The sequence below is a fragment of the Pygocentrus nattereri genome, chromosome 7, assembly GCF_015220715.1.
Source record: "Pygocentrus nattereri isolate fPygNat1 chromosome 7, fPygNat1.pri, whole genome shotgun sequence".
In the NCBI taxonomy this organism is placed as follows: Eukaryota; Metazoa; Chordata; class Actinopteri; order Characiformes; family Serrasalmidae; genus Pygocentrus; species Pygocentrus nattereri.
In genome coordinates, this window is record NC_051217.1 from 40781921 (window position 1) to 40805411 (window position 23491).

Below are 23491 nucleotides of genomic sequence, written 5' to 3' on the forward strand. Positions count from 1 at the left end.
TCTTTAACAGTAAAGGATTGGTTTATGAACGTGTTATGTGGAGCTTTCCTAAAACTACAAACTTTCTTCACACTCATAATTTTACTCAATTGAACCATCAATTATTCCACAGTATTGCTCCAAATTACCCCTTTTGGCACCTTTATTTTGAAAGAGTACCTAATCTTTTTATGCTTACAAATGAGCTAATAAGCTGCCTTGTTTGAACCCGGCTTCATAATATTTACACAGTGATGCCATAAACATGTCATAGGCTGTCATAAGCCATGACAGGTGTTGTTTATTATCATGTTATCATTACAGGTCATTGTTATGATTGATGCCATAAGGTGGAAAATCATAACAGTCTATGTCACATGCTAATTTTTGCTGTGTCCTCTAGTTAACCTCATGGCATCATAGACATCATGACTTTAAACAATTTTTAATAATGCTAACATGACACTGTGAAATATCCCCTGGTATTCGGGGGTCCCAGCTGGTTGCTCAAGTGTTGGCTGGCTCCTAACTCACTCGCTGGCATAGAGACACTTGTGCTAGCTTCAGTGACAATCAAATGAAACTCTTCTACTGGAAATGCTCTTTTGTAGCTCGTGCTCTTCCATATTACGTGAAATCTTACACATCTCCTCTTGTGTCTTCGGTTTGCGAGATGATTTGCGATTAAGCTACAGCTCTTTGTAAAGTTTGTCAGAGATAGCCTGAGCACACTTACAGTTGCTGGGCTATGAAGGGCCAACTGGGTGAGCCAGTTTGCTAGAGCACCACCATGAGGCAGATCAGTGCAACATCTTTAGTGTGTTAAGAATAATAAGCAAAAGCTCGCCAATTGTCTGTGAAGCAGCTCCACAGTGACCTTTCTCAAACTTTGCATTTGAGCATCTATTTTTCCCTAACAGACAGCATAATGTCATGAGTTTATTTCAACTGGCACCTATGCTCAGGAGGCCTTTTAGGGGGTCCAAGAGGTTAATTAAGGGGGCCCCGTGTATTTCAGACATTGATGATGCTGCATATTACTGGACACACGGCACTGTACGTAAAATCTCTAAGCATGTATCCATGGTGCTTTAAAAGATGCAAGTGTTGTAACACAAATACAGTTTTTAGGCCACCCACTGAATATGTTTTCTTTATGGCACCATTCTGAGTAACCCTCAAGACTGTGCACAAAATGATCAGTTATAGAAATACTCAAACCAGCTGGTCTGGCACCAACAATTGGTTAAAATCACGAGATCACATTTTTGTGACCATTGCGAACATCACCTGAATCTGCTGGCCTGTATCTGCTACACTGCAGACCACGTGTTTGGCTGATTAGATAATTGTGTGGATGAGTAAGTGTACAGGTGTTCCTAATAAAGTGCTTGGTGACCGAACAACATTTTCCAACTGTGGAAGTTCCCAAGTCATCTGCTCAGCATTTATGGTAGCGGTAATCCTTCAGGTAATTTAAACAATAATTAATAAATCTAGACATTGGTAAACTAAGGACCTCTTGATGTGCAAACTGCCCAGAAGTTGTTTACTTTGAGGCTGCAAAGCATCCACAGTTTGCCTCTTGTCCTCCCAAAGATGTCTCAGAGGATTGAACCGGCGACCTTCCAGTCTGGTTCCCTAACCTCCAGCTCACAAAAGCCCCAAAACAACCTCAAGTCCTGAACCTCTTCAAGTCTTAAACCTCTTGACTGGTCTTAAACCAGACAGACACAACCACACTCACACCTAGGGGCAATGTAGCATGTCCAATTGGCCTGACTGCATGTCTTTGGACTGCAGGAGGAAACTGGAGAACCCAGAGGATACCCACACATACACAGGGAGAACATGCAAACTCCACACAGAGTGGACCCCGGTCGCCCGGCCGGGGAATCAGACCCCGGCGCCCCTCTTGCTGTGAGACGACAGTGCTACCCACCGCACCACCATGCTGCCACATTTAGAGAAGCTTTTAATGTAATTTTTACCTCAGTGCTTAAAAAATGTGCTCCAACACTTGCAACATTTACAGCACCATTGTTCAATGCAAATGTGTGTTGTTAGGCAATGAAATGTTATGTACAGCCTGTAACATCTTATGCAATTCATGCCACAAAGACTTGAGGCTGTTTGAGAGCAAAGAGAAGTCCTACACAGAATTAGTATAGTGTTCCTAATAAAGTGCTCAGCTGATGAATAATTGCCTATGTATAATTGACTAACTTCTATAAGCACTTATAGGAAATATTACTATGAATGCAAATACATGGACAAATAATTGTCTACCATAAGTCTGTTACCATGGTTTTGATTTGACACCGCAATAAATTCTTCTGTGCATGCAATACTATTGTCGCATTGTACAGCCCTGACATGAACTGTTGAGAGAACTTATGGCAGCATATGATATCTGCTGTGATGTTTATGGCATCGTTTTGGCAAAGCTATGTAGCAAGGTTCGAGTAAAGTGTCACCAATATATCTCAAGTTCAAATAAAAGATGACATTTTACTGTCTGATTTATGTAGACTGTTGTTTTTTGCTTATCTATATGACACCAGCTAGTATCTTCTGTGGTTCTAACTTACGTCTTTATATTCCTCATCCAAGTACGTATTGTTCTTGATATTTTCCGAGAACCCGATTCTTTCTCGAATGGCTCGGGCCTGCAAGGAGTAAAAGTAAATATGAGTCATGGACTTGTTTACTGAACGTTTCACAAATGCTGTGATTGTTATTGCTGAATCATGTTGACTGCATTACAGGAACCTTGAAGTCAGCAACTGATGTTATCAAATAACAGTTTCTATCGCCATCTGCACAGCATTGTTTATGTTAAGCTTTTATTTGAGAAGCAGTGATGAAGAGTGAATGAACAGTGAGGGAGAGAAAGTGCTTAAATTACCCAATGACACAGATTGGATTTGACTGAATGTGGCAGTGGAGGTATTTCATAGGATCTCGCTAGGGCATCATCATAATGACCAACTCACCTTCTCCTCGGCTGATTTCTTGGTTTCATCATCCATCCAGGTGAGGTCATGAAGGTTACTCACAAACACCTCTCTGATGTTGGCAATCATCTCATCCATCTGAGCCAATTAGAGAACAGCATATTAGGCCCGCGCCACCCATTTAGCATACATTGCATTAAAGTGGTTTTACCACAGTTAAAGGGTGTTGTTAGGCAATACAAAGCATGATAAAGTACACGATTTTCTGTTAAGAATTTAAAACTATCTGTAAAAAACAATTCTTCCACCAAGCAATGTAGTTCATTAAGAGTGGGTTATGGTTGCCAAGTGAATGAACAAGCAACAATATTATTCTACTATAAGGTTAATAGTTTTTATAACATAAGTACAAATTCAATACAGCTGTTGTGTCCTGCCTGTTGATGTGTATGTATATTGAGTATTTATGGCTCCATTCTTGAGAGACTAACAGAAACAGAGTTGTTTACAGTGCTGGTACATTTATGGTAGTTTAAGAACACGTCATGACTCTGACATCGACTCTTTGTTAGGACCCTTTACAAGAACACATTAAAGAAAAGTGAGGCCTGTTGTAGGTGTGAAATGATCATCTTGTCAGCCATTAAGTTGTCCTATAATTTGTCCTGGTACATCAATCCATTCATGCGTCCTTCCATGACAAGTAATGCCCCAGTACCGTTTGCATAGAAGTGGCCCCATATCATGATGCTCCTATCCTCATACTTCATGGTGGGTGTTCTTGGGATCATATGTGTGATCTTCCTTTCTTTCTTTCTTTCTTTCTTTCTTTCTTTCTTTCTTTCTTTCTTTCTTTCTTTCTTTCTTTCTTTCTTTCTTTCTTTCTTGTCTGACCAGAGTACATTGCTCTCTAAGAGTTCTGATTTGTCTATATGGACATTTATATGGACATCTCTGTGCTTCTTTTTGGTGCGGGGTATCATCCAGCAACTTCTGGCTTCTCCCTTACCATCCTGAGTGAAATTTTGTTCATATTGTGGTTCCATGAACTTTTCACTTGGGTATCGTTGAACCAGTTGTTCTGGCAAATGTTTAAAGTGTCATGCTTCCGGGTTCTCAGTTGGACACTCACACCATCAAGGACTCCATTTCCCAGAATTCCTCTGTCAATCATGGGACTTCACCAATCACAAACCACCTATCAGATCAGAGTCACCTTAATTCTAATCACCACCACCTGTTGAATTCTGTACATATACTTGTCTGTTTGGTTCATGTCTTTGCGAAGTATTGCCAGTGCATACCAAGCCGTTTGGTTCCCTTTTTGACCTTGTTTGTTCTCTCCCCCTTTTTTACGACCCTCATCTGTTTTTCGACTCTGCTTTCGCCTACTCCTATGCATTGTGTTTGGTTATTCTGGTTATTGACCTGGTATTTTGTAAACCCTTCTCATCTCCCTTTAAATAACCTTTCCAGGTTACAGAAAGTTTTCTAGGTCTCTATTTTTTCGATTCAAAAGAGATGTATGTAGTATCTGAAAATGGTTCATAACCTTTTTCAAAAAGGATCTGTACAACAGGTTTCCATCATAGACAAGAACCATTTGGTCATGCAGACAATCATTTTTGAGTTCAAATGGTTCTTCAATGTTCATGGTTTTATATGGAACCACTTCCTTTACTCACGAACCCTTGAAGAACCATTTTAGGAACTTCAGGAAACTCCTTCAAATTCACCACCCTTGCAATCTATGGCAATGTCTTTCATAATGACCCCAAGGCCTAAATGTGAAGAACTACATCAGGCTCTGAGAGTAACCAAGACTCCAAAGTGAGTGGAATGTCCAAATGTCATATGAAAACATGTGGTGGTAAAAAGGCAGATTTTCTCTGGTTTTTGGGATGGATGGGAACTTTATGTCACATAAAACACATTTCTGAATAAACAGATAATCGAGTAGTGGCCTATCTTATCTTGAGTGGTGTCTTAGCCTGGAACAGCGAGCTACACTGAGTTATGTGATCACTTTCAACTTTCCCACCATATCAGTACAAACATAGTGTAGAGTTTACGTCAGCGCCATAGTGTTTTGTTTACATTTCTCAAAGGATTTCATGTGGCTCTGAGCATAGGTGCCAGTTGAAACAGCAACTAGGAACCAAGCCAAGACTTGACGGAGACAGAGAGGAGGTTACAGGAGAGTTTAGGCTCGTATATTTCTCTTAACACCATTCCTTATCACATGGGGATAAGCTGTCACTTTAAATGTTATGAATTGCGCCGACGTGCTGTTAAGCGCGCAGTGTTCTTTGTCACTGGTTCAAAGGCGGTTGTAGGCCACTACATCAATCCTAAAATAGCCGCGCATGCCTGGACTGTGTTTGGAACCTGAAAGTCCTGCACGCTCTATCACTTATGATGGTGTACTACTTCATATCATGGGCTTGTTTTGATTGGACTCTCCTTCTCCAATTCGTAAAACCACTGGCAGAAGTTCAGACCTGGCAGTGTTCACCTTTAATGGAGGCCTGCATGTGGATATCTGTAATGATCCCCATGTGACCGAAGACATAGAAGGATGGAGGGGTTGCAGCCAAAGGTTTGGCCAAAAAGAGGTCATTTGATCTCTTAGACATGTTCACAAACCTCAGGCAAACAACAGAACATCTCTTTACAGTGTACATGCTCTTACACATGCATCCAGGAGAACACTTGGACCACTTAAATATTCAGGCTTGTCACATTGTAAATACTGTTGTTCAGCAATTACATAAAACTGGACGAGCTCTTCGAAAGTTATGAGCAAGGAATGGAAGCCTGGACCAGCAAGCTTCTGACTATTTAAGGGGTTAAACCCTAAGAGGCTCAACTCTAAGAGTCAATTTATTTGACTCTAATGACTACTTAAGTCATGCATTACTAAAACATAACACAATGTCTGCATAATTCAATCTTTAAGATGTAAACAAAGTCATTCAGAGGGATTTTGTGCAAAATTCACTGGCATTCGCAGTGATAAGAACCAAATGTCTAAAGACTTTTTGCTTCTTAAAGGCTCTTTTTTGCATGTAGTGGTTATGAGTTTGCTGTCTGATGCCTGACACACTGTTTTATGATAGTTTTGAGATAAAGATTTGGCTTAAAATGTATTTTGAAAAATCTGTTCAGGGCATTTAGCATTATACAAGCATTTTTGTATCATGGTAACACTGACAACTGATATAACCCTACATAAGTGTTTAAAAAGGCTTATTCTAATAGAAGTCATCTATCATACAGGCTACTGTAGCTAACTGATTAAACCGTATAGTAAATGATGCCTTTTGGAATGAGCGTTTATAAATATTTATGTCAGTTGTCATGACGTGCTTATGCAGAAGTCATGTAGCCCTAATGCAGAGGTCAGCAACTCAAATGTTAAAAATATTTTTTTTGGTCATTTTAACAAAATCAAACCACCTTGGGAGCCACATTTTACTGAAATAACATTTCACCATGCTGGCTGTAAATATGTCTCAGTATGTGCTAATGTACTAGTACAGGCTAAAAATACAATATAAACAGACTTACTTTGCTCTGCTTTAAGCTTTAGCTCAGCTATAGCCACTTTTCTTGCATCTCTGGCAGGAAACGTTTCCACAAAAGTAGAAGAATTTATTGTAAAATGTCTCTCAATATTTGACTTTTTTAGATTGAGGCTGAGGTCAACTCATTCTCCTTGTTTGAATTTTCCTGTTCCACCTTAAATGCTGCCTGAGGTGACAGAATGTAACTGCTGCACCATTTAAGGTGGAACAGGAAAATTCAAACAAGAAAGTGACTTCAGTTTCGCAAGTTTTTAGTCTTTGACAGTTCATCCTTGCAGATTAAACTTGTCAGGCAAGCACCTGGAGTGATTAGAAATGCAAATAAGTCCATTCATCTATGAATTACTGATGTTTGTATTAAATCTTTCTCTTTGTCTTTTCTGTTAGCTGCTAGGCAAGACTGGGGTCTATGTTACAGTTGCCAACCTTCAGGGTTAAAGGGTGAATTAGGAATTCTACATTAAATTCTACTGTTAAACTGTGTAGAACACTCAGCAGAGCTTTCTTTACTGTAAAGAGGATTATTTTATTTTTGCCTAAAAGTCTAATTCTAGTCCAATGCTGTGGAACCACAGCAGGGCAATAAAACAGCCGCACGCGCCGCTTTTAAAAATATATATTTAATACTGTTTCCTAGGACTTTCAAGTGAATATGTATTTGAAATAATAAAGTGAGCTATTGATAGTTTACCTGCTTGGCTAAGCCTTGTAAAACACTTTAGCCACTCAGTGCCAAGTTATGTATTTAGGACACGAAATACTGAAATACCGAAAATTCACGAAATACCATTTTCTCTGGATAAAAGTACTATATATATATATATATATATATATATATATATATATATATATATATATATATAATCATTGCTGTCAGAACAAAACCTTGTATCTCAATTTTTGTTATTTTTCAGTTTTTGACATAATTTGAAAGTACCCATGGTCCTATATATTTTATGTAAATTTGATGATGAATGGACCAACAGAAATGACCCAAAATGACTTAGAAAAATGTATTGTTCCTTTGACTTACATTAAAAGTAAGGTATGTTTTTTCCTTCTCTTGTAAAGTTGGCATTTTGGAGATACAAGGTTTTGATACAACAACAGCGATATACATATATATGCTACACTGCTCCAAAATGGTTTTTGGTTCCGTGAAGAAACTTTTATTGTATCTTTTTATAGAAACCAATTTTGTAAGTGAGATAAGTGAGTGGGAAGAACATTTGTCTAGCTGAAAGAACCTTCCAAAAACAAAGCAAATGTTCCAGGAATAACATTTAAATTGTGTCATGATTGGCCCCTCCCAGTCATCCATGTGCTTTTGTTTTGGTTTTGGTCTGGTCCATGTGCTTCTGTTTCAGTTTTGGTCTAGTCCATGTGCTTTTGTTTTGATTCCTTCCCGGTCCTGCCCCCTTGTTTCCAGACCCTGCCCTTGATTATTTTCACCTGATAACCTCTTGTTAACCACCTGTGTCTCATTACCTGTCCCTGTATTTAAGTCCTGTGTTTTCCCTAGTCTCTCGCTGGTCTTTGTATTGTATTCTTGTGCTGTATGGTATTGTTTGCTGTTAGTTTTTCTAGGCTGTGTTGTAATTTTTGTTCTCTGTTGTGTTTAGTTTGTGTTTTTGTTTATCATGTCTGTACCCTGATCTCTCCATGTTATACTCACAAATCACTTTTCAAATGTGGTTCTTTTGTGACACCTTCTTGAAAAGTGTACAAAAAACACAAATAATGTCCATAATAATCTCACAGATGTGAGTTTATACAATGTCATAATACAAATGACATTTATGAGCACACATTAGAAGTTATAGTCTAATTCATAAACACTGTACTTATGGGATTTTTTTTTTCTATGGCATAATGGCATTAATTGCTGACTTCTCAGAACTGAATCAAGCCTAGTCTTGGACTAAATTGCAGTTTCAATACTGGAATGCATTTTATTCAAGGCTTAAAGACTTGGGCTTAACCTTGGCTGGGGAACTGGCCCAAAAGTATTAAACAGATGGTGAAGGCTATTGTCTCTTGGCCTGTAATTGACTGTGACAAGTAGATTGCGGTTTGAATTAATAAGTGTCTCGTTAAAATGATGAAATGCAAACAGGTCTGTTACCAGCAAGTCAGCCAAATATTAACAGCAGCATTTTACAGCCGCACAGCGATGATTAACCGCAGTGCTTCTGTAAGGTTTTTGATTAAAGTACTTGTGTACTTAAGGTGGACATGGGTCATTCTCTGTTTGGAGTGGGGAATCATGTTGTGGGTCATAAGGTTTAAAAAGATGCTTAACATACAGTATTAGGCACAGCTCCAAAGGTCAATATGTACATTTACACAGTTACACAGACGACCACTACGATTAAATTACACTTTTCCTTTATGATTTCTCTGATGTTTCATAGTCACTCTGCATCTGTAAAACAGCTTGTCACAAAACCAGTTATCTATTATTTTTAATATAAAACAATATTTTTAAGAGGTCTAACTTTGGAATTTGTATGAACCAGATTCATGTTTACTTCATATATCGTTAATGTTGTAGTACGTTTAAAAAAAATTTACTGAAAAAATCATTTGTAACAGAGATTTGGTCACTGGTGTTATCAATCAATCAATCAATCAATCAATCAATCAATCAATCAATCAACCATTATTTAGTCTCGGAGAACATTGAGGGTGCCCCTCATTTATGATGTTGCCGAGTTAGTACAGAGTAAGGGACTGACGATGTGTAAGAACATATCAGATGATAAAAGTAAATCTAATAAATGAACACTCAAGTCAGGTAAATATAAAGAGTGAAACATTAATAGTAAAAAATTATATTTAACACAGTATTTTTAACTCTATTAAACTGCTTCTTTGGGTTGAGGCTCATCAGAGAGGAAGCATCTCGAGGCAAGAGAAGGCGAGTCCCACCTGTTCACTATAATTCATTGGTGTTTTATGCTTTAATGGATGGGTAATTAATATTTTGTCAAAATAATGCCGCATATCATTTTTAAATGCACAAGCTCACCTGATCACCAACGAGTCAGCCAGTTTACAGAATGCTCAGTTTTAACCAGAATGTCACTGGAGTTACCATCACTGGTGTTACACCACATTCATACAAAACCAGTGACTGGAATTAAACTCTCCTTTTGCCATATATGATAGTAGGAGATGTTAATGGACAGATTAAGCTTATTTACTTTTGAAAGTAATTGATTTTTTAAAAGTGTCCCCACGGGAACCCCCACTCCAATGAAAAGACCACCTGACATTTCGTATTACAGTGAGAAAACAACAGACACTCATATAGTCGTACACACGCAAATGGCAGCTGTACTTGTTAAGATGTCTACACTCTGTTAAAACGGACACATATAGACGCCCTACAGCAGGCCACGTCTGCCGCCCAGTCAAGGGGCCCGAAGGGGCCGGGTGATTAATGGGGTGTTAAGGGCTGTAGTTTATGACAGGTGCAGCAGATCCACTGCTCAGCTTCTCTTACAGGAATACGAGGAAATGTATGAGGGAAACGCCAGCCCTCACATGACTGCGTGTGCTGCAAAGCCACGTGCTCCATGAAATCTAAATCCTGCCCAGGCAGTCGTGGGCGTTCCCATAATATAGACGGCTAAGGGAGCTCTCCCTCGAACAGGACTGTTATCCAGGTATGTCCTCGGCCAGGGCAGTAGAGTAATAATGGTGAAACGGGACTCACCATGTCCTTGCTGTCTCCGGCGAAGGCCTCCTCTACATACAGCCGGCCCACTGCGTTCTCCATGTTGTTGTTGACGTAGATGGCACACTGTCTCCACACTGCTGCCTCTGAGGTGGTACCAGAGATAGCCTGAGAGAGGAGAGGGTGAAGGAGGATGTAGGAGTTAAGAGACGGGGAAAAGGGAAGAAAAGGGGAAGGAGAAGAGAAGAACAGAGAAGGGAAGAGAAGGAGGAGAGAAGAGAAGGAGAAGAGGAGAGATTGAAAAGGAAAGCAAAAAAGAGAAAAAGTGAAGAGAAGAAGAAATGGGATGAGAAAAGAAAAGAGAAGGAACAGAGGACAAAAATAAAGAAGAGAAGAAGAGATCAGATGAGAAAACAAAAATGAAAAAAGTAGAAGATGAGAAGAGAACAGAACGGAAGAGAAAAAAGAAGAGAAGTGATTATATAAGAACAGAAGAGAAGGGAGGGCATTATATAAGAGAAGAGAAGAGAAGAGAAGAGAAGAGAAGAGAAGAGAAGAGAAGAGAAGGAATGATGGAATGAAGTGCTGATGGCAGATTTCTAGTCAATAAAATAGCTCATTGTCCACTGTTACTGATACGGCATCATCATTCTTGACCAAAAGTTCTTTTCACTTTGAGAGAGTGTGTGTGTGAGAGAGAGAGAGAGAGAGAGAGAGAGAGAGAGAGAGACAGAGAGAGAGACAGAGAGAGAGAGAGAGAGAGAGAGAGAGAGAGAGAGAGAGAGACAGAGAGAGACAGAGAGGGAGCGATCAAGACAGAGAGAGAGAGATCAAGACAGAGAGAGAGAGAGCGAGAGAGAGAGAGAGAGAGACAGAGAGAGAGACAGAGAGAGAGAGAGAGAGAGAGAGAGAGAGAGAGAGAGAGAGAGAGAGAGAGAGAGACAGAGAGGGAGCAATCAAGACAGAGAGAGACAGAGAGGGAGCGATCAAGACAGAGAGAGAGAGAGAGAGACAGAGAGAGGCAGAGAGAGAGAGACAGAGAGAGAGAGAGAGAGACAGAGAGGGAGCGATCAAGACAGAGAGAGAGAGATCAAGACAGAGAGAGAGAGAGACAGAGAGGGAGCGATCAAGACAGAGAGAGAGAGAGAGACCTCAAGATAGAGAGAGAGAGAGAGAGAGAGAGAGAGAGAGGGAGTGATCAAGACAGAGAGAGAGAGAGATCAAGACAGAGAGAGAGAGAGAGAGAGAGAGAGAGAGAGAGAGAGAGAGAGAGAGAGAGAGAGAGAGAGAGAGTGAGCGATCAAGACAGAGAGAGAGAGAGAGAGAGAGAAGGAAAGTGATACTGACTTTTCTAAAAGCCTTCCTGGTATCTCGGTATGGTCTGCTCAAGCCAACCACCATGTTCATGGCAAACCGCCACACCATGTAGTTCTGGATATCTCTGTGAACGCACACACAAAAACACACTGGCTTTAGGTCAACTAACATCTCTTCACACTGTCAAGGGTGGTGCAGATCACAGTGCTGTATTGAATCTTGGCAAGAAATCTCTTTACTGTGAACAAAAAAATAAATAAAAAATAAGAGGTATTACAATCAACCGGTCTCCAGAACAAAAGAGAAAAAAGGCAAAGACATCCCGTTCATGGTGAACAACAATGTTATGCACTTCACAAATAAAAAGCACTCTGGAAATGCTTAAAACATTCAAAGTCCTGCTTAATAACATAGTAATAAGCAGAATATTAGCTCCCAGCTATTGTTTTGATTAGACTTAATAATTGCATCATCAGGGCTCTAGAAAATAGCTGTTCATTAATATTTGGTACGATGCAATTGAAACCCTGAAAAATATTTTGTAAAAACTCCTCCCTCCCTCCCTCCTTTTTTCCTTTTTTTCCCCCTATTTTATGGTCTTGTTATGTCCTTTGTTCTATCTTTTTATTTTTATTTATTTACATTTAGCTGACGCTCTTATCCAGAGCGACTTACAATTTGATGATTTTACACAGGGAGGCAGAGGTAGCGTTAGGAGTCTTGCCCAAGGACTCTTATTGGTATAGTGTAGGGAGCTTGTCCAGGTGGGGATTGAACCCCAGTCTCCAGCGTAGAAGGTAGAGGTGTTACCCACTACACTAACCAACCACATCTGTGCTTGTGTTGGTATCTCTGGTGTATGGGTACATTTGAGATTTGTGTTATGTGTTTTTGCGGTACTGGTTACTGCTTTTGTTAAACATAATAAAGAATTGATCGCAAAAAAATTAATTATGACTGTTCTGGGTGCAAAAAACCACACAGACATTGTACACAGAGAGGTCAAGACTCTCAATTCATGGCCTTAATACCACCATCTACTTCACAAATAATAATAAAAAAACCCACTAGAAATGCTTAACATACTCAATGTACTGCTTAATAACATAGTAATAACCAGATTTTTAGTCACCAGCTACTGTCTTTTTTCGTCTTATTTAGTGCATTACAAGTGCTCTAGAAAAATGCTCTGTTCATCTATATTACTGCTTAATAACATAGTAATAAGCAGACAGTTAATTACCAATTTCTCACTTGATTAAACTTAATAAATGCATTACAATTACTCAGTTGCTGTTAATAACATAGTAATTACATACACAAACCCAAACTAACATTTGGATGCACCTTATGGCCCTCAGCCCCTGGATCACATTACATTAGGCTTACACTAAACAATTCAGGTTAATACGTTCTCCAGGAGCACCCTTATGCACCCTTTCTGCAGACCCCTGTACTGTTTGAAGGGGGGTTCTGGATAACTCACCTCTTTGTGTACTTGCTCAGGACTTGGCTGAGCTTCTTCAGGTAGTTGGGGGCGTAAAGGATCACTTGCTCGCTGTCTGTAATGGGAATGCTGACCGTATGCATGATCTGATTGGTGAAGAGGGTCCAGTTGAATACCTGAATGGGGCGAGGAAAGTTTGAAAGGTGGTGTAAAGTGAAAATCTGTAGATTTCTGAGGGGGAAATGTAGGTCAGGGACAAAGTTAACAACACAGAATACACCCAAATGTACGCTGAACAAATTAATACTTTGCAAATTAGTGGTGAGCTTTCTCGTACCGACTGCAGGGTGTTATGAGTAGGCAACGCAATATTACTTCATACTCATTTCTCATCTAACCACTCATATACCCAACTAAAGAGCCTGTAGCCTGACGTGCAGAGCTAGGCCAAAGCATGCTGATTTAGCTAGCATCGTTATGAGTGGTCCAAACAAAAAAAATAAATAAATAAATAAATAATTAAAAAAACGAAACACAGAGTTTGAATTTTACAATATACAGGGCGAGTCAAAAGTCACCAGACACCGTTTTATTTCAGAAACGAAAGGGAAAATGACAGATCTGAATACCCCAGCCATTTATGAGTGATGGGGCCTATCTTTTAGGCTATGTCCGGAACATGGCCACCATCTTGAAAGCCAACATATTGGATCAAGGGCAATTTTCCAATGGGAAGGTGGTCATGTAGCAGATCAAAGAAGACCAGAATTCTCTCAGAAATCGATTGCTGCAATCAGATTTGCAATATCTTTTGTGTTTCAAAAGTTATCATCACAGAAATTTGCAACACACAACTGGGAACGTTGCCTGTGATGCACAGCTATCTGACACGTTCAGTGTGCTGTCCCTGGTGCTGAACACAGAGCTGAAGGCACAGGATCCAATCGTTATAAACCCGCATGAGAATCTCTGGAGAAATGCTGTCACAAGCCTCCACGATGCGGTGCTGAAGGTGATGCTTGTTGTGGATTTTCTCAGCATAAATTTGTTTGAGATGACCCCGGAGATAAAAGTCGATAATAAAACAAAAAAGAAAAGAAAATACAATGTGTCCTGTGACTTTTGATTCACCTGTACATAACATAATCTGTTAATTTCCCACATTTTTATCGTAGTTATATTGTATGTCAGCATATAGTATTTGTGGTGCATACCTAAGGAAGTCTAAGCTACTGTGAGTAGTGTTGCAATTCATACAACGATAAATATTGTGGGCAGGTCAGCTGAACCACAGCTATTCTGAGGTCAGCTGAGAAACCAGTCATTGCTGATTGGGACTTGTCGATATTGTTCCCTCTCGCCAAAACTACGGAGGACTTTACTAAAGCTAGTTATGAACATGACAGTTTCTGGAAAGGAACCAAAGGCTTGAGGCAATGGCGGATAGCAACGGCTGCTGAGCAGTGATTAGAGGCCCTCTTGTGCTTTATTGAGTAAATTACTGTTTCAAATAGTTCTATTTTAAATGTTTGTCAAAACAACAAAAGTCATGAGTATAATCTGTAGCATCCATTTTCATGTGGCTGGTACAAAAGGTCAGGCCCAATTTCTTTTCTTCTAATGTGTTAAACTCACATCACAAAGTACAAATGCAAAATGCAATATTTAAATTTGTTCCATTAAGAGGACGCATTAACATATTTTGTCTTAAAATATCATCAAAGCATATGATTTGACTGAGAGTGTTTGAACCTTTTGCATATTACTGTAGATAAAAATCAATAATTCTGATAAGTTCAATAACTAAATAAGCATGAAATTGGTTGCATTTTGCAGTGTAGTGGGGTTTGCCAATTCCATATCCGCAACTTTTTATTAAATAATTGCCAGGCGGTAGATTTAAACATCACGTACCCAACCAGAAAAAGAGATTTCAATAGAAGTTCAAGTCTGATTCAAGTGTTGTTGATGCGGACGGTAGCTGATGTCAAACTCTCTTCTCTGGTTTCAGAGATTTGCTGTAAAACCCAGCATGAATGTTTTGTTCTAAAAATCTATCAAAACTGTTGTTGCCACAAAGAGGTACAAGCTTCTTACTGTGGACTCGAACTCCAGAGTGAAGTTGGTGTTGAGGGTCTCCAGGGGCATCTTGTTGTAGAGCAGAACAGGATTGTTCCTGTCTTCTGGCGTGTCCGTGGCCTGAGGGGGCAAGAATAAAGTGTGGGGAAATAAGAGAGGAAGGACTGAAATGCTGAAAGAGCCTAGCAGCAGAAAGGTAAAGCAATACATTGGATTTGTTTTAATGAACCACTTTTCTGGACTTAATTCTTAAGGATACTGATGTTTAAATGCACACCAGGTGGGTGTGGGGGAAAATGTCCAAAAATGACTGCCTGTTATTTTTGATCTGTTAGAAAAGATATCAAAGAGTTTGCGAGGCAGTACTGAACACCTGGGTGCCGGTTATGTGGGTTGAGACAAGTTTGGGGGAAGTATTTTTTAATGAAGAGATTTTGGTAACTATTGACTTCTATTGTTAGTAATACTAGCTTTAGGTGTAGTCCTAAAAGGTGTGGAAGTCCCAGCGCTGCCTGTCTCTGAACCTCACTCATCACTGTGCTATTTACATATGCAAACATATAGGATGCCAAAAAGTGACCACAACAATCAGAAGTAAAACATATGGATTGAAATGTGTATCTTGAAGGACAATAAGTCAAAACTTTTAAAGGAGCCAGTCATTCACTTTCACCACAGCTGAGGGGGGGTGCCTAATAGTAGACACCTTGAAGCTAGAAGACCGCTTCGCAATCTAAAAAGCTGATTGTAAACAGTCACTTAGCTGTAATGAAGTAATCTTCAGCAAAGTTTTATTTAATCAAATATATATGAGGTCATGACCAAAGCATGACTATTAAAACTAAGCCTTCAGCTCAGGCCATAAATGTCAAAATGCAATCAAAGAATAGGAAAACATAAGGCTAATTTCTAGTTTCTAAAACATATAAAAGACATTGCAAATGTTTGCAGCAACAAGAATTAACATAGATTTTATCTTGTATGTATTTACAGCGACTCTTTCACTAAAGACTGCTAGCGTAGAGCTGCTGCCCCTGTTTTTCACTCCAAACAACTTGAATGAAACCAGCTTCAGCTACTTGTATTCAGAGTCAGAGAGTCATTTTTAAAATGTCCAGAAATGCTAAAGTGGTGGTTTTTCTAAAACAAATTTCTCATCCATTGGAAATCATAATTGGTTTATTTCCACTGTCATTTCCTAATTATGCTGGAGCCAAATGTGATGTGTAAGGCCTTCAGTTCAGCTCCTGAAGTCCTAACCAATAAGAGAGCTTGTTAGGCTGTATGTACCTAGATATTAAACTGAAAACAAATCCTGATTGGACAATTTTCGGGTGGCTATTTCAAGATCTTAACCAAAGGATAAGAACATCTAAAAAGTTCTCAGGGTTCCGCACTGATGAGTCTAGTGCAAAATTAAAACAAACTTGAGCTGCACAGTGTTTTTACCACACTGTTAGTTATATTGTTATGCTATCTAATATATAAATATATCATTATGTAATGATTATGTTTACATTCGCAATACCTTGCGTATCGACAGGCTCGTGTAAACACTTCTAAGTGACAAATTCAAATCATAATAAAATATATTGAACTCCTTTTCAGAGTAACCATAAAAGGCAGTTTCAGTCTCCATCACAAGTCCCTCAGTTCAGCCTTAAATTGAAAAAGTTTTATATCAATTGAACTGTATTATTAATGAAACCAGGTTAAAACCAGTTAGTATTCTTTTTTTCTATATTCACTCTTAATATTTGAGATATTTTAATTTGTAAGGAAAGAAAATGGTTCTACATAGAACTATGAACACTCAACTTTTTGCATGAAGAGTTCTTTGCATCACAAATTGGTTCTCCAGATTGATGGAAAATGTGCTTTAGATGGTTCAATACAAAACTTTTTCTAAAAAAAGGTTCTACAAAGCACCAAAAAGGGTTCTTCTGTTGTTAATTTGTCAAGCTTGTAATAACAGAAGAACCCTTTTTGGTGCTAAATAGAGCCATTTTCCATACAACACATTCTCCATCAATCTGAAGAACCCTTTCTCAATGCAAAGAACCCTTTACTCATGCTAAGGGTCTATGAGTTTTCAGTGTTATACATAGAACCAATTTCTTTTGGCTACTTTCTTGTGATTTAGTTGAAACTGCTACCCAAAATAAGACAGTACTTTGGAGTTTGTACCTCACACGTACATGGTTAATACAGAGAACTCAAGCGACTGTAAAAGAAAGCATTGCCTTCATGGCTATGAGTGCAACTAAGAGTTAATGTTTCATGATCAGGTGATGGTGAGCATCCATGGCACACTATGAACTGCAGCAGCTTGCCTATTAAGCCTTAATAAAGCTGTAGTTCAGCCTGTGTTAGAACATGCATGCTCCCAGCGCACGCCAACCACTCTCAGGCACAAAGTGTGCTTAGAGTGCACGGAATACAGAGTTCGAGAGCTGTTCGCCTGTGACATCACATCTAACTCGAACAAGCAGCTTTACAAGGCCCGCACTCCACACACTGTAAATGTCCGGACAGTCATGTGATCTCTGAATAATAAAATGCAGCAGCATTACCACATGTGGAGGGAAAACATGTCACTGATTTTCGGACATTGCTTCATTGCAGAACACGCACAGAACATAACGAGCCGAATAAAAAACACCGCGCTGTTTTCCGTTACGAACCCACCTCATTCCTTCCTAATTTTTGAACCAAATGATTGATGTTTATTTACAGTTCACAGCTGTTAGAACAAAATCTCAATTCTCCAAAATGGTAACTTTAAAGGAGAGGGCAAAAAACATACTCTACTTTTAATGTAAGTCAATGGAACCAGAATTTTTCCCAAGTCATTTTGGTTCATTTCTTTTTGTCCATTCATAATGAAAATTATTCACCATATAAAGGATAATAGGCATTTTCAAATTATGTCAAAAACAAAAATGGAGATACAATACAGTATATATGTGTTCGGTCAGCTTTAGACTTTAGACTAAAAGTTTCATAGTTGTCATTATTTTATACCTAAAGTTAGTTAGACATTGCATAAAATGTAATTACATATCTAGTTCCACAATTAATTACAATTACATTTATAATTACATTCATTTAACTACAGGGGTGCCAAAACACTTTGCTTGAGGCCACCAATGTAATATTTGTGGGGGTCCAAGGACCAAAAAGACAAAGTGGCTAGCTAGCAACTCATTAGCATTGTGTTGCCACTCATTGCCAATATGCATGGAACAGCTACATTCTTTAGATAACCCTATGGTATTTGCCTTGCCTTTAATCTCAGTCTTCAAACTGGTGGTCTCTAAATCTCCTCTTGTCCATGGACCATCGCATTACATTCTATAAACTCATAACTGCTAGCTGCACAATTGTGGCTTTATCTGCGTTGCAATGACTATAATGTTGAGTGTTATAGTTTTTCTGTGTTATTTTGTTGCCACTCAAAGTACTTAAAACCAAAAAATGAAAAGAAATATAAGAGGCTAAGGAATGAATTGGCTGAAAAAGTGGGGGTTTAGGCAAGTTTTTGGTGGGCCAAATCAAACATCTTTAAAGGCTGTCTTTGACCAGTGGGCCCCACTTTGGGCAGCCCTCTTTTATTTTACCAAGTTAGAATCAAGTTAGGAATGTTTTCTGAATGACTTTGCATGCTTGCTTAGAAAATGTTGCAGTGCATCCAAAAATAAAAGGCAGAATGAATGCTTCTTCAATATATTGATAGACAACACAGTAAGTCAAGTCAAGTCAAGGGGCTGTTATTGTCATTCCATCTATGTACAAGTAGAAGGTGGAGTGAAATTACATTCCTCCAGGAACAACACGGTGCAACAAGGAATAAAAGTACAAAGTGCGGACATGCAGACATAATGTGCAAACAAAAAACTAAACTAGACACGATATAATAAATATGATGAATTAAACAGACACTAGACACAGTAAACAGACAGGACAGTGCAACACCGACACAGCAATCATTTCTGGACATGAGGTCGTGAGAATAAGGTGCAAATGATATTAAACATGCTGTGATCTGTGAGTTTGCACAGTCAGATAATATACATAAACACCAGCAGTTACTGAGGTAGTAAAACTTGAGTAAACTATAAACACAGTGTTAGCAGCAATGATCCAGATAGTGCAAGTAGAGCATCAAAAGAGCTGTGTGTGTATGCGTGAGTGAGAGAGTGTAGAGTATGCGTGTGAGAGTGAAGGAGGCTTTCAGATCAGTCCTTGTGAGTTTAAAAATCTGATTGCTTGCAGAACAAAGCTGTTGCAGAGTCTGGGAGTGTTGGCATGGATGCTCTGGTACCTTCTGCCAGACAGCAGCAGTGAGAAAAGTCCATGTGAGGGATGGATGGGGTCGTCCACAATGCTGGTGGCTTTACGGATGCAGTGTGTGGTGTAGATGTCCATGATGGAGGAGAGAGAGACCCCAATGATCTTCTCAGCTGTCCTCACTACACGCTGTAGGGTCTTGCGGTCGGAGGTGGTGCAATTCCCAAACCAGGCAGCTGCTCAGGATGCTCTCCACAGTCCCCTCCCCTGTAGAACATGCTGAGAATGGGTGGGGGGAGATGAGCCTTCTTCAGTCTCTGTGGGAAGTAGAGGCGCTACTGGGCTCTCTTGGCTATGGAGTTGATGTTGACGGACCAGGTGAGGAACTTGGCGCTCCTGACGATTTCCACAGCAGAGCCAGTGATGTTAATTAGGGGGTGGACACCTCGCACTATTCGGAAGTCAACAACCATCTCCTTAGTTTTGTTCACATTCAGAGACAGGTTGTTGGCTCCGCACCAGTCCGTTAGCCGCTGCACCCCCTCTTTGTATGCTGACTCGTCATTCTTGCTGATTAGACCCACCATAGTCGTGTCATCAGCAAACTTGATGATGTGGTTTGAGCTGGACTTTGCAGTAGTCATAAGTCAGCTGTTCACTCTGCTGACTCATGACTGTACTGCAAAGTCCGGCTCAAACCACATCACAGCGGACTAAGCACACAGCCCTGAGGGGCACCGGTGCTCAGTGTGGTGGTGCTGGAGATGTTATTACCTATCCTGACTAACTGAGGTCTCTCAGTCAGGAAATCCAGGACTCAGTTATAGAGGGTGGCGTCCAGGCCCAGCAGGCTCAGTTTACCAATCAGCTGCTGAAGAATGATGGTGTTGAATGCTGAACTGAAGTCTATGAACAGCATTCTGATGTAGGTGTCTTTAATGTCCAGGTGGGTTAGAGCCAGATGGAGTGTGGTGGAGATGGCGTCGTCTGTTGAGCGGTTGGGGAGATAAGAAAATTGCAGTGGGTCAAGTGAAGGAGGAAGCTGGTGTTTAATGTGCCTCATGACAAGCCTCTTGAAGCACTTCATGATGATGGGAGTGAGTGCAACGGGACAGTAGTCATTGAAGCAGGACACTGGAGACTTCTTCGGCACAGGGATGATGATGGTGGACTTGAAGCACATTGAGACGACTGCAGTGCTCAGAGAGATGTTGAATATGTCCATCAGCCAGCTGTTCAGTGCATTCTCTGGGCACTCTGCCCAGTATGCTGTCAGATCCTGGTGCTTTACATGGATTGACTCAGTGTAGAGTTCTCCGCACTTCAGCTGTGGACAGACACAGTACCTGTTCACCTTGAGGAGGTGTGGTTTTCCTCGCCATTGTGCTTCAAACCGAGCGTAGAAGTTATTTCATCTGGAAGGGAGGCATCACTGTCACAAGCAGGTGGAGGTGACTTGTAGTTAGTGATGGCCTGAATGCCCTGCCACATGCGTCGTGTATCAGCAGTGTTTCGAAAATGATTGTGGATTTTCTTTGAGTAGGCATGCTACAGGGCGGGGCTCAGCCCTGTATACACCCGGGATGTTTGTGTAAACAAGATGGAGCATGTTAGCCCCCCGGGTTGCAAAGTCCACATACTGGTGAAAATTGGGGAGTACTGACTTCAGATCAATCCTCAGATCTCCAGCAGCAATAAACAATCCGTCTAGGTGTGTGTTTTGCAGATCACTGATAGCGTTGTACAGCTCATTCAGTGCAGCTTTAGCATTAACACTGGGAGCTATATACACCGCTACTATGTACAGTACTAGCTCTCTTGGCAAATGAAATGGCCTGGCTCTAACAGTCGCAAACTCCACCAGCAGTGAGCAGTGACTGGAGACTAGCGCTGTGTTTTTACACCATTTGGTGTAAACGCACAGTCCCCTACCCCAGCTCAGAGTCTCTCTCCTCACGGAAGCACAACAGGCCATCAAACTGAATGTTCAATTTATTCTCAGAGGAACAAACGTTTGAGAGAAGAAGCGATGAAACGGCTGCTCGTGTGGAGTTCGCCCATTAGCCTAGCACGCACCCCGACTCGCTTGCCTCGCTTCCGCCTTCTCAGACATCGCTTTCTGCCAGCAGGCTCACGAAGTGCTATGGATTATAGCAGGCCTAGCTCGCGCAGCTCTTCCCACAGTTCGTTTGGAGGCAGAGATTGTGGCTGATTTCTCAGCTGTAGCAGGCTCTAGCGATGGTACACGCTGGTGCTGGTTGAAGCAGTCATGATATTTAGTTTGGTCGGTTTACATGACAGACAGTAAATAAAAAATAGCAAAAAAAGCACTGGTTTGCTGTTCCCAAAGTGGCCACTGCAGCTACCCGCTGTGCCACCGGAACCGGAACTGTACTTGACCCAAAAAACGTAATACTGAGTTTTAATAGTCATTGGTATTTTCTGAAATAGTAACTGGATGCTTGTTCTCAAAATAACTGTTAAGAACATTTGTATTTATGTGTCATAATTAACCAGAATTTCAATTGTGTTTAGTAGTGCAGTTCTAAATGTATCCAGTAGGTGACAATGATGCAGTAATAGTGTAAAACCAGTGATAGTGCAAATGAACCAGCTGTGGTGTAAAGCATGTAGCCTACCAAGCAGCACTCAGATAACGTTCACTATATGTACTTAAACCTCTGTCGCATACCTCATAGCAGATTTTGCATAATTTTAAGTGTTAAGTGTTCCCACTCATCTGTCTGCATTTTGAGCAGTGGAGTTTGTTGGCATTCATTTCTGATGCAACTAAACAGACTAAATTATTTCTAACATGTTCCATATGCATTGACGAGGCAAAACATTATGACCACTGACAGATGACATGAATAGTGAACAGTGGCGCATCTCAAGGTTTGGGATATATTTGATTCTTAGCTAGCAGTCAGTTCTCATAGTTAACTTGTTAGATGCAGAAGAAATAGCAAGGGCCAAATCGTAATGTCTGGACGTCTGGGTTGTAGCATCTGCAAAATGGCAAGGCTTGTGTGGCACTCCTGGTCAGCAGTAATGAGTACCTACCAACTATAAGATGGGACAAACCATGAATTGACAATTGGGGATTGGGCACCTAAGGCTCATTGAGGGCAACAAAGGGTATCCCACCTGGTCCAAAATGACAGAAGAATTATTGCATATTCTCAGAGTGCCCAAGTCGACCATTCAAACCACCTACAATGGGTATGTGAGCATTAGAACTAGTCCTTGGAGCAATGGAAGAAGGTCACCTGGTCTGATGATTCCTGCTTTCTTTTACATCAGGTGAATGACCAGATACAGGTGCACCATTATCCAAAGTAAAGCCACTGGGATGCGCTGTGAAAAGGAGACAAGCTAGTGGAGGAATTATGTTGCTGGGGTTAATGTTTTGCTGGGAATCTTTAGACCAGGAATTCATGAGGACATCACTTTAACACATGCAACCTACATTTCAATAGGGACCATGTAAAACCCTTCTTGGCTATGATATTCCCTTGGGATGCACTGTGAGAAGAAGACAAGCTGGTGGAGGGAGCATGTCACTTTGAGCAGTGTGCTGTTAGGAATCACTGAGTCCAGGCATTCATGTTGCCATCAATTTAACACATCCCATCATCCTAAACATCGATCTAGACCAGATACCCCCTTCATGGCTATATTTCCTTGGGATACACTTTGAGAAGAAGACAAGCTTGTGGAGAGAGTGTACTGCTCTAGACAATGTTCTGTTAGTAATCCCCGAGTCCAAGCGTTCATGTGGACATCAATTTAACACATGCCACCTATCTAAACATCGATAAGGACCAGATAACCCTTCATGGCAATACTGTTCCCTTGGGATGTGCAGTGAGAAGAAGACAAGCTGGTGGAGTGAGTATGTTGCTCTGGGCAGTGTTCTGTTTGGAATCCCTGAGTCCAGGCATCTATGTGGACATCACTTTAAGACATGCCACTGACCTAAACATTGATACAGACCAGGCACACTCCTTCATGGAAATGATATTCCCAGATTATTGATACCTTTGGCAAGAAGGAATGTACCTGGCTATTTAGCAAGATATCACACCCTGCCACACTGCAAACATTGTTCAGGAATGTTGGCTCCAAATACCTCAGATCATAATTCAATCAA

General features: G+C 40.4%; 1 protein-coding gene across 2 annotated transcripts in view; it reads right to left on the reverse strand.

The window, feature by feature from the left end:
- The window catches only part of LOC108434111 (neprilysin), an 87858-nt gene that overhangs the window by 24435 nt on the left and 39932 nt on the right, over positions 1–23491 (reverse strand). For both annotated transcript variants that reach the window (XM_017709021.2, XM_017709023.2), the window contains exons 10-15: positions 15067–15168; positions 13009–13145; positions 11553–11646; positions 10245–10373; positions 2976–3074; positions 2571–2648 (exon numbers count right to left, since the gene is read on the reverse strand). In XM_017709021.2, coding sequence (XP_017564510.1) covers positions 2571–2648; positions 2976–3074; positions 10245–10373; positions 11553–11646; positions 13009–13145; positions 15067–15168 — 639 coding nt within the window. The remainder of the gene's footprint in view (positions 1–2570; positions 2649–2975; positions 3075–10244; positions 10374–11552; positions 11647–13008; positions 13146–15066; positions 15169–23491) is intronic.